The sequence below is a fragment of the Mus caroli genome, unplaced genomic scaffold, assembly GCF_978045245.1.
Source record: "Mus caroli unplaced genomic scaffold, Mus_caroli_1 scaffold_3, whole genome shotgun sequence".
In the NCBI taxonomy this organism is placed as follows: Eukaryota; Metazoa; Chordata; class Mammalia; order Rodentia; family Muridae; genus Mus; species Mus caroli.
This window is the reverse complement of record NW_028227258.1, coordinates 41,139,071-41,153,648: the sequence shown is the minus strand read 5'-3', so window position 1 is coordinate 41,153,648 and position 14,578 is coordinate 41,139,071. Positions and strand designations below refer to the sequence as shown.

Sequence of the window (14,578 nt, the reverse complement as noted above, 5' to 3'; positions counted from 1 at the left end):
CATTAAAACAGTCATTAGGTATTCTCCATAAGCTTACCCATCTCTGTAATCTCCCAACCTCATCCTCATCACTGACTGCTTCCCTAGTTGTCACCCTCACATTAGTAAAAGAACTCAGCCCTAAACTCTCTCTACTGTTCCTGAAGCTGAAAACTTGACTAATTAATAAATATTTATCAAACTCTGAATAGCAACTGGAGCTGTACTCCGTCCTTTATTAACCCACAACATCTCTGAAAATGGTTACCCAGATCAAGAGATGAGGTCAAAGAGCAAGAGGCATTTTTACTACATATTTAGTTCATATATAATTGGTGAAAAGATAAAAGGCTACATGGGACTCTGACTCTTAGCATTTCAATATTGTAAGATGCCCACTCTCTAAGATAATTAAGAGTACATTTGGACAGGTAAGCATAAAGATCCGTTGGTTCAAAATGCCAATATCTGATCGATAATCGTTGGCATCACGTTCTATTCATTACTCTCTCAATGAAACACTGTCAGCTTGTAAAGTTTTCCTCTTCAATCTGCTTTTCCTTCCTGCTCCATCCACTGTTTCTTACATATGGACCCTGTCTGTTCATTCAGCCCAGAAAAAGCCTGAGACTGGGCATTCTGTGTCAACAACCTCTGCACACAACATGTTCAAATCTCAGTTCTCAGTTTTGTATGAAACCTGAAAGTACTTAAAGGGGTCTTAAAATTTTGACTTTGCAAATCATTTGCCACCAAAAACAGGAAATGGATGATCACAGTGAGATCAATATTATGAAGAATTTACATTTTCCTAGGTAATCATTTTGGTTTTTTTACAGCTGTTTTCTGAATGACTTCTATTCAACCCATGTCTATATGACAGGTCTTTGTTGTGAATTTAGAGAGCTCTGGTTGAGTAGTTTCCTCTGGTACTATTGACTCATTCCTCACTTTCTCCACATTCATTTCTCTGAACAGCTCCAGGAATACCCATTGCTCCGCATGAGAGTGCCAACAAACAATATTATTGAATTCAAGTTAACTCTTTCAGAGCCTACATGTTAATGTTTGGCAAAAAGGGTTTTATGTTTAGGGAAAGGCAAACTCTGTAACCTGTAAATTCAGAGCCATGTGATCTGTGACACAGGACGTCTTTTAGGGGAAGGGAAGAATTATGAGAGGGAAGAGAAAATGGTTAAGAGGAAATGAGAGAGCTAAAGAGAGAAGAGAGGGCAAGTGAGAAAGAGACAGAGACAGGGAGAAGGGATATGCAAATTAAAGCAATTAGAAGAGAGAAAATTTTCCTGAGGTATGATTGTCTCCTTAAGCTACTTAACATACTCCTTTCTCTTAAAAGAAATAGACCATACTTCATTTTCCAGTAGTTAACATGTTCAAATTAATAGCTCTTCTCACAAAAAAAAATAATTTCCAGGCATTGTTACATACATTACCTGCTAGTGATCACTCCTATTATTATTCTCATTTCACATGTACTTCTGAAAGCTGGTCTTAGCTATTGCTCGATTGCAGTGCAACTGAGGAAAAATGACAAATTTCTGTTTTGCATCCTTATCAACATGATGCTAGAGCTGTGATGTTCAGCTCTGATGTATGGGAAAGATCTGTACTATGCATACCTCTATTATTAATATTTCGAAAATGACAAATGCATCACTGCTTTGATAATTTATCTAACATTTCTAAAATAATGCTGCTATTCTACGTGTGTTTTCTGTGTAGATAAATTTTCCTGATGTACACAGTAAGTGTTGTTACTATTTCAGGTTTTGAAGGCTCTGTTTATGTAAGACACTCAAATGAAAAAAGATGATTTATTAAAAAGGGATTCTTACCTTACCTGTCTTTCCACCCAAACCAATCAGAACTCTGTCTGATAATTATGTTTAGAAGAAATCAAACATTTGGCATATTTATTCATAAAGTAAACAATGGGAGAAAGTCCTTCTACAGACATGGAATTGTGCTTGACACTGGGCCAGTACTTTTACTCTCTTGAGGGTGGTAACATGCTAAACAGATTGGTGGAGTTTTATGTGACAATATCTTTGCTTTTAGACTAGCTTACAAAATGTTTTTCTTCTGTCATGGAAGACATGTGTTGTGTTACCTAAATACCTAGAAATTACATATATTAGAAAGTGACTACTCCTGAGTGGTTTTCATTTTTTAATTTTTCATTTGTGAACTCTAATAGCTAAACTATTTTAACCAAAAATGAGTAAATACATAAAGACATGTAGAGAAATTTTAATCCAGCAACATAGCTGCTCTGGCAAGGGATCACATCCAAAGACATTCTAGGTTTATGTGATTTGATTGGTGTCTTAGTCAGGGTTTCTATTCCTGCACAAACATCATGACCAAGAAGCAGTTGGGGAGGAAAGGGTTTATTCAGCTTACACTTCCATACTGCTGTTCATCACCAAGGAAGTCAGGACTGGAACTCAAGCAGGTCAGGAAGCAAGAGCTGATAAAGAGGCCATGGAGGGATGTTCTTTACTGGCTTGCCTCCCCTGGCTTGCTCAGACTGCTCTCTTATAGAACCCAAGACTACCAACCCAGAGATGGTCCCACCCACAAGGGGCCTTTCCCCCTTGATCACTAATTGAGAAAATGCCTTACAGCTGGATCTCATGGAGGCATTTCCTCAACTGAAGCTCCTTTCTCTGTGATAACTCCAGCTGTGTCAAGTTAAAACAAAACTAGCCAGTACAATTGGAATGCAGACATGCCCTGGATTACAGTACAATCTGGGTGGAATAGAGACACACCCTTGGTACACACCTTTAATCTTGAACAATAAAGGTAAAGTTAGTTTGTAGAAGAAGCTGTGTTTGAAAATGATGTCTTATTCAGGGCAGACAAAGTGATGAATCAGACTGGATGCATCCAGTTCTCATGAGAGCAGCACAGGAGAGAGAGAGAGAGAGAGAGAGAGAGAGAGAGGGGGGGGGAGGGGGAGAGGGGAGAGAGAAGAGAGGTGTGTGTGTGTTAGTTTTATATAGGCAATTATATAGAAACAGGCTACAGAAAGAATAAATTAGATACAGGTGAAAACAGAATGAAACAAGAGAATGAGTAGGAGCCAGAAGATTAGAACATATTGCCAAAGTTAGTATGAGGCCAAGCAGAGCAGTTCAGTCAGAAGCTGATAGAAGCTAGATTGAAGAGTTTGGGCTAGAGGAGTTGAACCAGCCAGAATTCAGAATGAACTAGAAAGAGCGAGCTTATTCAGCAGTAAGCCTGCAAGAGGACAATAGGTGAATGAAAGTTACTTTTATAAAAACCCTCATTAGAATCTTGGAATTGAAAAGGAAAGAAAAAGTTAGTGGTTGTGTTTTATACCTGTAATCCCAACATTTGGAAGGCAGAAGCGGTTGGAGCAGTTCTAGGCCAACCTCAGCTATATAGTAAATTTAGTTGTAGCCTGGGCTTCATGTGGCCCTTTTTGAAAAAAAGAAAATGAAAGCTTATATTTAAGTCACCTGTTTTCATGGGACCTCTAAGAATCTATATACTATTATAGCATCCACTACACTACTGTGTAGCTTGGGGAACAGATTTCTCTGTCTGCTGCTCTGCAAGTTGAACATGATCTCATCGTCAGAAAGCGGTACTTGCTTTTCTATGCCCTTTGTAGCTGTTTGCATCATCTGTGTGCTCAGCAAAGCAATCTCTCTCCTGCATTTTCAATATACTATTCTTAAGGTGGCAATTTTATCACATCAGTGTGCTTAACTGAACAATATATCAATATATCGAGTAGTTGTTGTCTTCCATGAACTATCCTGTATTTTTGTTTTGTTTGTTTGTTTGTTTGGAGACTATCCTTTCATTCAGCATCATTTGTAAAATCCAGTTATGGTGGCAGTCTGGACTGTAAGTTTCTTTTAGTTTTCATTTCCATCCAATGTCATTGCACCCCAGCTCTCTGTCTAGTCCCTTATGACTAAGTATTCTTTTCTACTCTTAGGACTGTTGTGATTATCTTCATTCAAGAGTAACCATGGAAACAGTATAATTCCTTTTTAGGGTTAGAGAAGTCAAGTTAATGAACTTAAACAAATATAATCTGGATGTTCTGCATCCATGTCTTTATTAATGTTTAAAATTCACTCTCATCACCTCAATGGCTCAGAGGGCAATGACACTTGGTTTTATAATGGTGGCTCCATTAGCGCATAAAGCTGGGATGTCTCATAATATTTCGTCCTCCATAAACATCTATTTTTGAAAATCTGAACATTGTGAATGCACTGAAGATTGATGCCATGGTAATTTACCTTCCTTTTATGGAGAATCAACTTGTATCTTGTCTAACTGTTCTTGACCATGTTTATTCTATTAAGTCCCCTAAGCAATACCAGTATAAATTAGCTATTAAATATTAAAGTGAATTATTCTCATATGAAAGGATATTCAAATTCTAGTGCTCCCTGGTCAAACGTATTCGTAAGTTATTGCCCAGTTGTTGAAACATTAGCTCTAACCATTTAACCAAGGATAATTCATTGGATTCCCCATCATCATTTATCTGTCACTTACTTTCAAAAATCTAGAAAGTCTCAACCTATGAAGAATGCTTTTGACAAATTAATTTTAAGGACAACTCAATTTGAGGGAAAAAAAGCTAAAATAAAAGTTTCTACTACTGACCTATTACTGGGTGATTGTTTTAAGTTTGTCATTTTGTCATTTTTTTTAAATTGGTTGAATTTTGCCAATAATTTTTTTAAATCTCTTAAGATTTTGAGTTACAGATAGTTCACACATTCTACACAGTAGCTATCTATAGAATTGGGAATAATGTTTATCATTGTTTATATTAAGGAAATTAGAAATTTGGACTATTTGAAGAAATATTCCCAACAGGTTCTGTCTTAGTCATTGTTCTGTTGATATGAAAAAACACCATGACCAAGGCAATTTATACAATAGAGCATTTAATTGGGGGACTTACTTATAGATTCAGAGGGTGGGAAGCATAGCAACAGGCATGGCTCTGAAGGGAGGGTGGGAAGGAGAAAGGAAGGGAAGGAAATATGGGTGGAGGGAAGGATGGAGAGAGGGAAGGATGGGAGGAAGAGAGAGAGAACCTGTGTCTGCTGTGGACTTTGATGACCTCAATGATCACTTCTAATTCATGCCTCTCTAAAAAAGGCCACACCTTTCAATCCTTCCTAAGCAGTTCCACCAAACAAGGAGAAGATATCAAAACTCAGAGGCCTATGGGGGCCATTCCCATTGAAACTGACACAGGGTCCTTGATTATTTTAAAATCCCATAAATGATTTATGGTAGCTTCTGAAATTATATCTCAGAAGTTGCTAAGAAACTTCTCTCTGTCTGTCTCCATCTGTCTGTCTCTAGCTGTCTCTTTCTCCCTCTTTCTCTGGATCTTTCTCTACCTCTCTTCCTTTGTATTGTTTTTTTCTAATAAATGAGACCATGTCATAGGTTATTTTCTCAACATCACTGGATAGGTTTACAGATGATAGTATAGTATATAGTATATAGTATATAGTATATAGTATATAGTATATAGTATATAGTATATAGTATATAGTATATAGTATATAGTATATAGTATATAGTATATAGTATATAGTATATAGTATATAGTATATAGTATATAGTATATAGTATATAGTATATAGTATATAGTATATAGTATATAGATGATAGTATAAATTCTTAGTTCAAGAAGAGGGTTAAGATTTATTTTTACTTCAAAGGAAGTTGATAGTTTTGTTTCTAAGATTCCCAGAAAGTTTACTATAGCAGGTAAAAGAAAAGAGCCATATTTAAAATAATATACACTAGCTAGTATATACTAGCTCTTAAGCACAGTTTATTACTGCTTTAGTATTTAGATTATCTCTATGCAAAACACATATAACCTCTTTACAGGCAATCTTCACAGCAACTTTTCAGTTGTTCAGAGGACTTAATTCTTGACTCCTAGTGAATGAGAGACTCAAACTAGACTCTAAAGTGACCTCTTTTCAATCTTTCTTGATTCGCTTTGATGAACTAAATATCCTCTGTCCACCTCCTTGGCCAAGTCCTCTATAGGGGAACAGGTTGTTATCTGGGTTGGATTTATCCAAGAGAAAGCAATTAGAATACTGGGTAGAAGGACCTCAGGGATAAAAGAGTATGAAATCTACAAACTGGAACAGAGAAGAAAACCAGGGTCATTCAAAGGCAACATTTTCCAGAAATGCCTCTTCCAACACTGGCAGCACAATAGTGCCTACCTGGAGAGACACTCGGAGCCACCCACAGGGATGCTGCATACACATCCAAGCATTTGCCAGGATGGAAATTTGACCCGTCTGCTAGAGCCTCCTGCAGTGATTCTATTTGTCATTTTAGCGTTTACGATTGTGTAACAGGGTTTTTCAACAGCAAATCAAAGCGAGGCTGGTGATATTGTGCACACACACAATAGAAGCGGAATGGCTTAATTAGTAAAAATTTAACTGGCATGATTCCTATAAGTTAAAATGTACATATTTAAAGAGGCTTTTTGTAACATTTATACCATTTATTTTATAATATACTAATTTGGATGTAAAAGTGAATGTAAATTAACAGAAATTAACATGCAATGTGAAGAAAAGTCCTTTTATCCTCTGCAACTGTAGCATTTGGCACATTCAGGAATAAATAATCTTTTGTGGCAAGGGTATGCCTTATCAAACATATGCAGATCAGCACTAATTAATGCTAATTAAGGTTTCCTGTCTATCTAGTTGGAAAAACGTCCAAATGTTATGAAATCCAGTTAGTATGCCTATTACACTAATTGTTTTATATGGGGTGGTTCTTAATTAAAATATGTAAATTGACCTTAATTGCTATATACTAATGGGGGTTCATGTTATCTCACTAAAAGTGACAAGATGGTGAGGAGGGGTACTTAAAAGACTAATTCTGATAAATCCTTAACTAAATGACCTTTATTCAAAATTAATTTTAATTGGAAGTTGGCAAAAGAAACATTTTTTCCTTCTTTGTTTCATTTTAGTTTTAAGTAATGGAAGAATGTTATTCTTCTTTGCTAATACTCCTTTAGAAGCAGCCTGGGATTGGTAATTACACTTAACAAGCTAGTTAATTTTACTGTTTATATTTATCAGGAAGTTATTGATAACCTCATTTCAGTCTTGGAAAGGGGAACTGTCTTCATATTAAATGTGGGACCATATACTCGCATTTGAATAAATATGTATACATATAAGAATGTAAATCTATATATCTATGTGCATATGTATACAATGTGTATACATATATACAGGTAATTTGACCCAGTTAATTCATTATAATATGTGTTCAAGTTTAATGAGCTAGTAATAGTAATATGTTTTTTCAGTTGATTTGCATTTAAATAACATTTTAAGAAAATTATACATTTTGTCTTTAAGCATTAATTCTTACTGTAGTTAATGATTAAAGCTACTTAGATTATATAGACCTACATGGAATTTTAATGTTTTATTTCTTTATTTACTTTTAAACTGCAAACAAACTAAAATATGTACAGCCTAAATTAGCATGAAATTATTTAATTAAAATTTTTTTCTACTATGTACAACCTAGAACTGCAGTAAGTTAGCAAAAGCTAAGGAATATTTTATTCTGCCATTCCATTTGGAAATAGCATATGCTCAACTGTAATTTAAAGTATGTTAAAACCTCATCTGGAAAAATGTGAGAAGAGACTTGGTAAAATATTGTCACATGGAAATGAGTATATAATCAAGAAGGCAGGTTTCTTTGTAGAACAGAGATTCAAGAGTTTTTTCTTTCATTAGGACATCGTGACAAACGTCTCACCAAGAATCATCCGGGGGACCACTTCTGGCCCCTTGTATGGCCCTGGACAAAGCTCCTTTCTTAACATTGAGCTCATCAGTGAGAAAACAGCTGCATATTGGTGTCACAGTGTCACCGAACTAAAGGCTGACTTCCCGGACAATGTAAGTGTGATTTAACATCTAAAACAAGAGAACAGGCATGAGTTGCTGAATGTTTATTTAAACATCCAATTCGTAGGTTTATAAATATTAATGCATATAATATATTTTATTAAAGAATCTGCCAGTTGCTTGGCTGATGTGTAGAAAGATAAAGAAAGAAAGCTGGAGAACTCATAAAATCCCTCCCAATGTGAGGCTTTGTTATAAATGGGCACTGGGTGCATGGAAGAAGTCTCTATATGCAGAAGCAGAAAGAATGAAATACCCATTTTATTGAGTTGATTTTCATTGTATGTGGCTGGTATTTATGAAGGTGATGACCTTAGGGAGAAATTGCAGGCTATAAATCATCTTATATAAAACTAAGGCTGGAACAGAATATCTTATGTGGGTTATTTTTTTTTCAGTGGGAAATAATTTAGCAAATAATTTTAACACCCTTTGACTAAATGAACTCACTGTGTTGTATAGAAGGCCTATTTTTTAAGGAACCACACAGAACCCTTGCAATAAATCTGAGTTGCATGTAATAAAAAAAAAAAGAGTATTCTCTCTTTAGTAGTCTAGTTGAGGTTGTTCTTGGTTCCATTCACTCTTCTACTCCCCATTCCTAAGCCTCCCCTTCTGACTCTATATTATTATTTGAGCTCAGGTGAATGTAGCCTGAAATATCCAGTAGTGTGTATGTTTCTGTCACAGAAAAGGTGTTTTCTACAAGGGCAAAAAAGAACACATGTCAAGGCTCTCATGATATGTATTTTTAAAGATTTAAATACTTTTGGACTTCATGAATGGTTGCTTAGAACCTGAAAAATCAGTCTTCCAAAGAAAGCACGCTGCTGCTTAGCAGATCAAGAGGGATTCTTTTAGGTAGCTCGAATGCCTCTGTATAATCTCTTACCCTGAACCAAAGACAGTCATGTAGAACAGGTATAGTTTATCTTCCTCAAAACAGTCCTTCAGATGGGAAGAACTATGGAGACACATCAAAAACCTTTAGCATCTCCTCATTAGGACTTCCTCAGGTTGGGAGCCTGATGTTGCAATTATCTCTCCTGTGATACAGTTACGTCACTGACACAATGATGTCAAGCATTTGTCTTCTAAAGGAGCCACATCTTTTAAAACGTTTCTCCTTAGATTGCTGTGCACAGGAGACTCGATTATAGAAACGAAAATATTAATCAGTATACCGACTTGGTGTGTAGTAGTGAATATTCCGCTAGGTACCGAACTTTTCATTGTTATCACATTGGGAGGTAGGTACTTAATAAATCACTTACTCTGTGCTTGACATTGTTATAAAAGCTCTGTATATTTTAAACTTGTTGGATCCTTCCACATCTTCCTAAAACAGATACTGTTACATGCCCAAGTCTATAGTGGAGGAAACCCAAACACAGAGATAAAGGATCTTGATCATGATTGAAAATATAATCTATCCTGAGGTTGAAGTTGAAGTTGAAATTTAAAATTTGCTTTCATTATCTACACCTCTGTGTACTAGAATCTTCAATGTACCTGCCTAGGTTGCTCTTTGAATGCAGTATTTCTTTTTAAAGTAACATATAAAAGAGTATGAAACAAATATGATTCCCCCCAAACTGCTTCAGTGCTGAATAAAACCAGTGTTTCTGAGAAACAAACAGACAAAATTCTCTTTTCTTTGAAAAAAAATCATGGCCAGAAATGGCTTTCTTAAACTCGCATGATACTGTCTGCTTTTCTCTGAGGCAGGAATAAGTTGCTATAATAATGGGCCCAAAGAAATGACAGTCAGAAGACAGGGACTCTGGGTTGAAGCCCATGGCTCTCTGATCCCACAACCAAACAGAAAGAAGAGGTACTTTAAATGCTAAATCACCCTGGCAACAAAGATCTTCTCTTATAATGCTTTTGTGTGTTTGAAAAACATAATACATGAGGTTTCCCCCCCCCCCAATTCTTGCACTCTTTAGATTACATCCATTCATCTTTTCTCTGTATTTTTAGAACACTTTCTACCGTGTTAACTCCCCACACCAAAGATAACATTTTAAACACAAAGTGGCATTCTCATTGGAAACCATGGAAAGAAAGCGTGTGCACCCAGATAGGGCCATGCTGTGAGAACCATCTCCCCCACGGTTCCAGAAACACTCTGACGCCAGATTCAATGAGTGGAGCGAAGGGAAGTGACCCTTCATTTTCCAACTTTAATTATCGCTCTCACTGGAGTTTTCCCACATCATTCTCAAGTGTGTGACTGCCACCTTTAATGACAGGGATTGGATAATTTAACCCACTGTGGCAGCTTCTAAGCAAGGGCTAAGTTTTCTGAGAAAGAAATTGTGCCACGGAGATGCAGGCAGCTAATATCCGTAGCTAGGATTTGTTTCCAGGTGGGGGAGACGACCACTGCATCTGAGTCAGAGGAGACAGCTACAGAACGTGGTGTGTATAAAGGTAAGGAGGCTTTAGAAGGTGATGTGAGGGATCCGGGAACTCACACGGCAGCAGAGCCCGCCCTCAAGTTAGACTTGCTTGGCTCTCAACTTTTCCTTTATATTTATCTGTGAATTAAATTTGGCACAGGGATCATTGTAGTGACAAGTTATTACTAGTAGAGTTTTTGTTCCTGAGCTGAGATTTTGCAAAGCTTATTATGAAATATACTGAATAATTAGGGCTTACAGAAATCAGTTTAAAATGACTCTTTTCACCAGCATTACAAAAGGCAAGAGCTGGTATATTTTAGGCTTGATTTTTTTAAAAATATGTTTTTTAAGATATATATATATATATATATATATATATATATATATATATATATATATGCCATGGAGTGCCTGAATGTATTGACTTAGCAAGAAAAGACTTTTTTCTTTTTTTGCTTTTGGTTTTTTGAGACAGGGTTTCTCTGTGTAACCCTGGCTGTCCTGGAACTCACTCTGTAGACCAGGCTGGCCTTGAACTCAAAAATGCTCCTGTCTCTGCCTCCCAAGTGCTGGGATTAAAAGCATGCACCACAACTGCCTGGTCTTTCTTTCTCTCTCTCTTTCTTTCTTTCTTTCTTTCTTTCTTTCTTTCTTTCTTTCTTTCTTTCTTTCTTTCTCTCTTTCTTTCTTTTAATCGTTCGGTCAACTAGAAGTTTGGGGAAGGCTGATATTTAGCATTGAATGTGCTGGTAAAGACAGACCACACCATGATGAGGGCATTGTGGAAGTATTAACAGAGGGACAGTGGCTAGGTAAAGATTCTTTCTTTCTCTACATTACTACTACATCCTCACCGGTGATGGAATTCTGTCTCAGCTAGTGACTTGGCCGGCAATTAACTTCACAATACTCTAAAGAAGTTGATCTCCTCCATGTTCGCAGAGCTCTTCCTGATCAGCAGCCTCTACATGCAGATCCTTCATCTGTGTACCAGAGACTCCTTCCACCAAGGATAAAACTTAAGCTCCTCTGCTGTTATGAATAGTAAAGGCACAATTCAAAATTCTTAAGGATATGTAAAAGTGAAATATTCAAAGTACATTTTGAAAATAGGGGATAGAGGAGGTTGGTGAGGTGGATTTGTGGGTTAAGGGCTTACTGTGCTAGTATGTGGATCCGAATGATTCCAGCACCCACATAAAAAGCCAGGAGTTGTGACAGGTAGGCATACCACCTGCACTGGGGCTGTGGTGGTATTGAGGGAGAGACAGGCTGAGCCCAGTTGCTCACTGGAAGGCTGTTCTGGCTCATTTGAGTTCTAGGTTCAGTGAGAGACTCCTGTATCAAAAAGGTAAGGTAAAGACCAACAGAGGAAGACTTTAATAGACTTCTGACCTCCAGAAGAGTTTTTAATGGACCGCTGGTCTCCACACACATTCACACAAGCATGCACACTCTTCATATATGTGTGCAGAAACATATACCACAAACATGTACAGAGTAACAATACAATAAATATAGCCATAATTTTTAAAAATTATATTCCTTTTAAGTTTTTCACATGAATGTATTGTATATTGAGCACATTCCCCTCAACCCTATTCAAGTCCATCTTCCTTTTTCCTTCTCTTATCTGTCTGCCTCCCTACAAATCCCTTTTATTTCTCTAGACACATTCATTCTGTTTTCATACCATATATTTCTAGAAATGGAAGAAAAGATATGACATTTGTTTTGTTTTTTGTTTTTGTTTTTCATTTTGTTTTGTTCTTGCTTTCTTTTTTTTCTTCTTTGAGACATGCTCTCATGTGACTGAGTCAGACTGCAAACTCACTATGTAGCCTAAACTAAATTTCTGGTTTCCCTATCCATACCTAGCAAGTGCTAGAATTATAGATGTATATCACCATTTCCCACTTATGCCACACACTAATATAGGCAAAATAGAACAGCTCTGGATGTATGGACTATTGCAATTTTGATGCAGCAGTGAGCAGAGACCTTCAGGTGGCAAGGTCAGCTGTGTTATGATTCCCCATCATTTCCATCTATGCAAATTTGAGCCATCCACAAAGATGACAGGTTTGTGGCATTCATGATTACAAACACGGAATTTCAGTATTTGTTATCATTAATAGAAAATAAAGGTATTTTTATTTACGATCAAGATTGTGCTTTGTATTCTACTACAACAAGGCATCTGTACATAGGCCAAGAACTCAATTCTGAATGCATATTATAATTATTTGGGGAACTGTAGAAAAAAAAGTAAGGTTCAGTCCTGTCTGAGTTCAAGTACTTCAGACATTGTAGTACGGACACAATTTCTGTATGAATGTGTGTGTGTACAGATCAAGGCAATAAACACTTTCTATAAAGCTTATTGGATAATTGTGTTTCATACACAATCGGCATTATTAATGGACCTTGTTATAGGAAACTCCTTCACTAGAATTATTTACTAGAATCATATTCTTTTCATCTGGAACTGAGCTTCAAATACTGCTATATTTATCAAATACAGGTCAGAAGGGCAATAGAGATGGAGCATTCTTGTCCTGACCCAGGGGTGGTGTGAGGCAGAACTAGATATCTTTCCATCATATCTTGGGAAGGTATACTGTGTTGTGCTGTCTCTCTCTCTCTCTCTCTCTCTCTCTCTCTCTCTCTCCCTCCCTCCCTCCCTCCCTCCCTCCCTCCCTCTCTCCCCTGTCTGTCTCTGAGTGGTGTGTGTGTGTGTGTGTGTGTGTGTGTGTATGTGTGTGTGTGTGTGTGTGTGTGTGTGTGTGTGTGTGTGTGAAGCTGACATAGCTAGAATCTTCTGGGAAGAGGGACCATCATTTGAGGACTTTGTTAGATTTGTCTGCAGGCATTTGCATGTGTGTGTAGTTTTTTTGTTTTTGTTTTTATTTTTGATTATTGATGTGGGAAGACTCAGTCCACTGTGAGCAGAACCATCCCTGGCAAGCAGTGCTTCTGGGTTGTATAATAAACGTAGCTGAGCGAGCCAGAAATAGGAGATACAAGCCAGTAAACAACTTTCCTTCCTGGTTATGTTTCAGTTCTCGTCTCTGTGCTGTTCCTGCTTGAGCCCCTCTCCTTACTTGTCTCAGTGATGGACTGGACTGTGAGGTGTAAGCGTAAACCAAATAACCCCTTTCTTGGCCCAAGTTACTTTGGGTTGTGATTTGTTTGTCTGTTTCTTTTTGTTTGTTTTTATCGTATCAACAAAGAACCAATGCAAAACAGGTGGAATTTCCTTCAGCCTATGCAACCTAAGAAACTGGGAAGCTGAAGAAATGTCACGGTGGTGAAGTACACTAGTTGCTCTTTAGAGCAACTGCTGGCCCACAGCCATATGTAAATATAGTTCCAGGAGATTCAACACCCTATTCTGGCTCCCCTTAGAACTGCGTAGGTGGGATGCCTATATATTCGCATACATGCACACACATGCACCTAAGTAAAAACTAAATTAGTGAACTAAATAATGAACCATGAAAATGAGAATCAATGTTAATCCAAGTTTTCCTCAACTACTCCTCTCAAATACAGACTTCCGAAAAGAAACAAGATATTAGTATGTATAAAGACCCACTGCCACTAGACAGTGATGATCTTGGTTTTAATCCCTGCTCAGAACACTGAGTAGCCAAGTCCTTCTGCTTGGCATTGTATCTGCTCCTACAGGAAATGATGTCACCCACTCCCTTGGACTTAGGTTTCTGCAGTTACCAGACCTCTTATTAAAGTCTCTATCCAGAAATCTGAAGGTTGGCAGAGAGAGGCAGACTACAGATACCATTTGAACACAAGGATGTTCTTTGCTTCTTCTCTGGGTGCTTCAGTAGGGTCTCCTTGCAGGCTCCACAAGGGCGGATGAAGCACAAACAGGCCTCATTTTGTTTTCAAAGATAGTTGCAATTTACTTACAGTTATTGGAGAGAGAGACTGGCTTTTGTTACTCAGTCAACCTGTTTAGAAAAAAATAAAATCTAGTGATAGAGGAAAAGTATATATTTGCTCTCTGGTCAGCAGTGACTTAAAAACTGGCAAGCTAAATGTCTCATTGCAGGCATGATTCTGGTGCTCTCCTCATAGTCAAAGGGGAATATTTATAAACAGAAATTCAAGTGTCCCTTGACTTGATTCTGCCTTTGCTCCCTTTGGAGT

The 14,578-nt window shown here is 37.3% G+C and overlaps 1 protein-coding gene across 2 annotated transcripts in view; it reads left to right on the top strand.

Moving 5' to 3' along the window:
- The window catches only part of Dpyd (dihydropyrimidine dehydrogenase), an 899,256-nt gene that overhangs the window by 487,125 nt on the left and 397,553 nt on the right, over positions 1-14,578 (top strand). For both annotated transcript variants that reach the window (XM_021158977.3, XM_085835556.1), the window contains exon 14: positions 7,824-7,988. In XM_021158977.3, the coding sequence (XP_021014636.1) occupies positions 7,824-7,988 (165 nt within the window). The remainder of the gene's footprint in view (positions 1-7,823; positions 7,989-14,578) is intronic.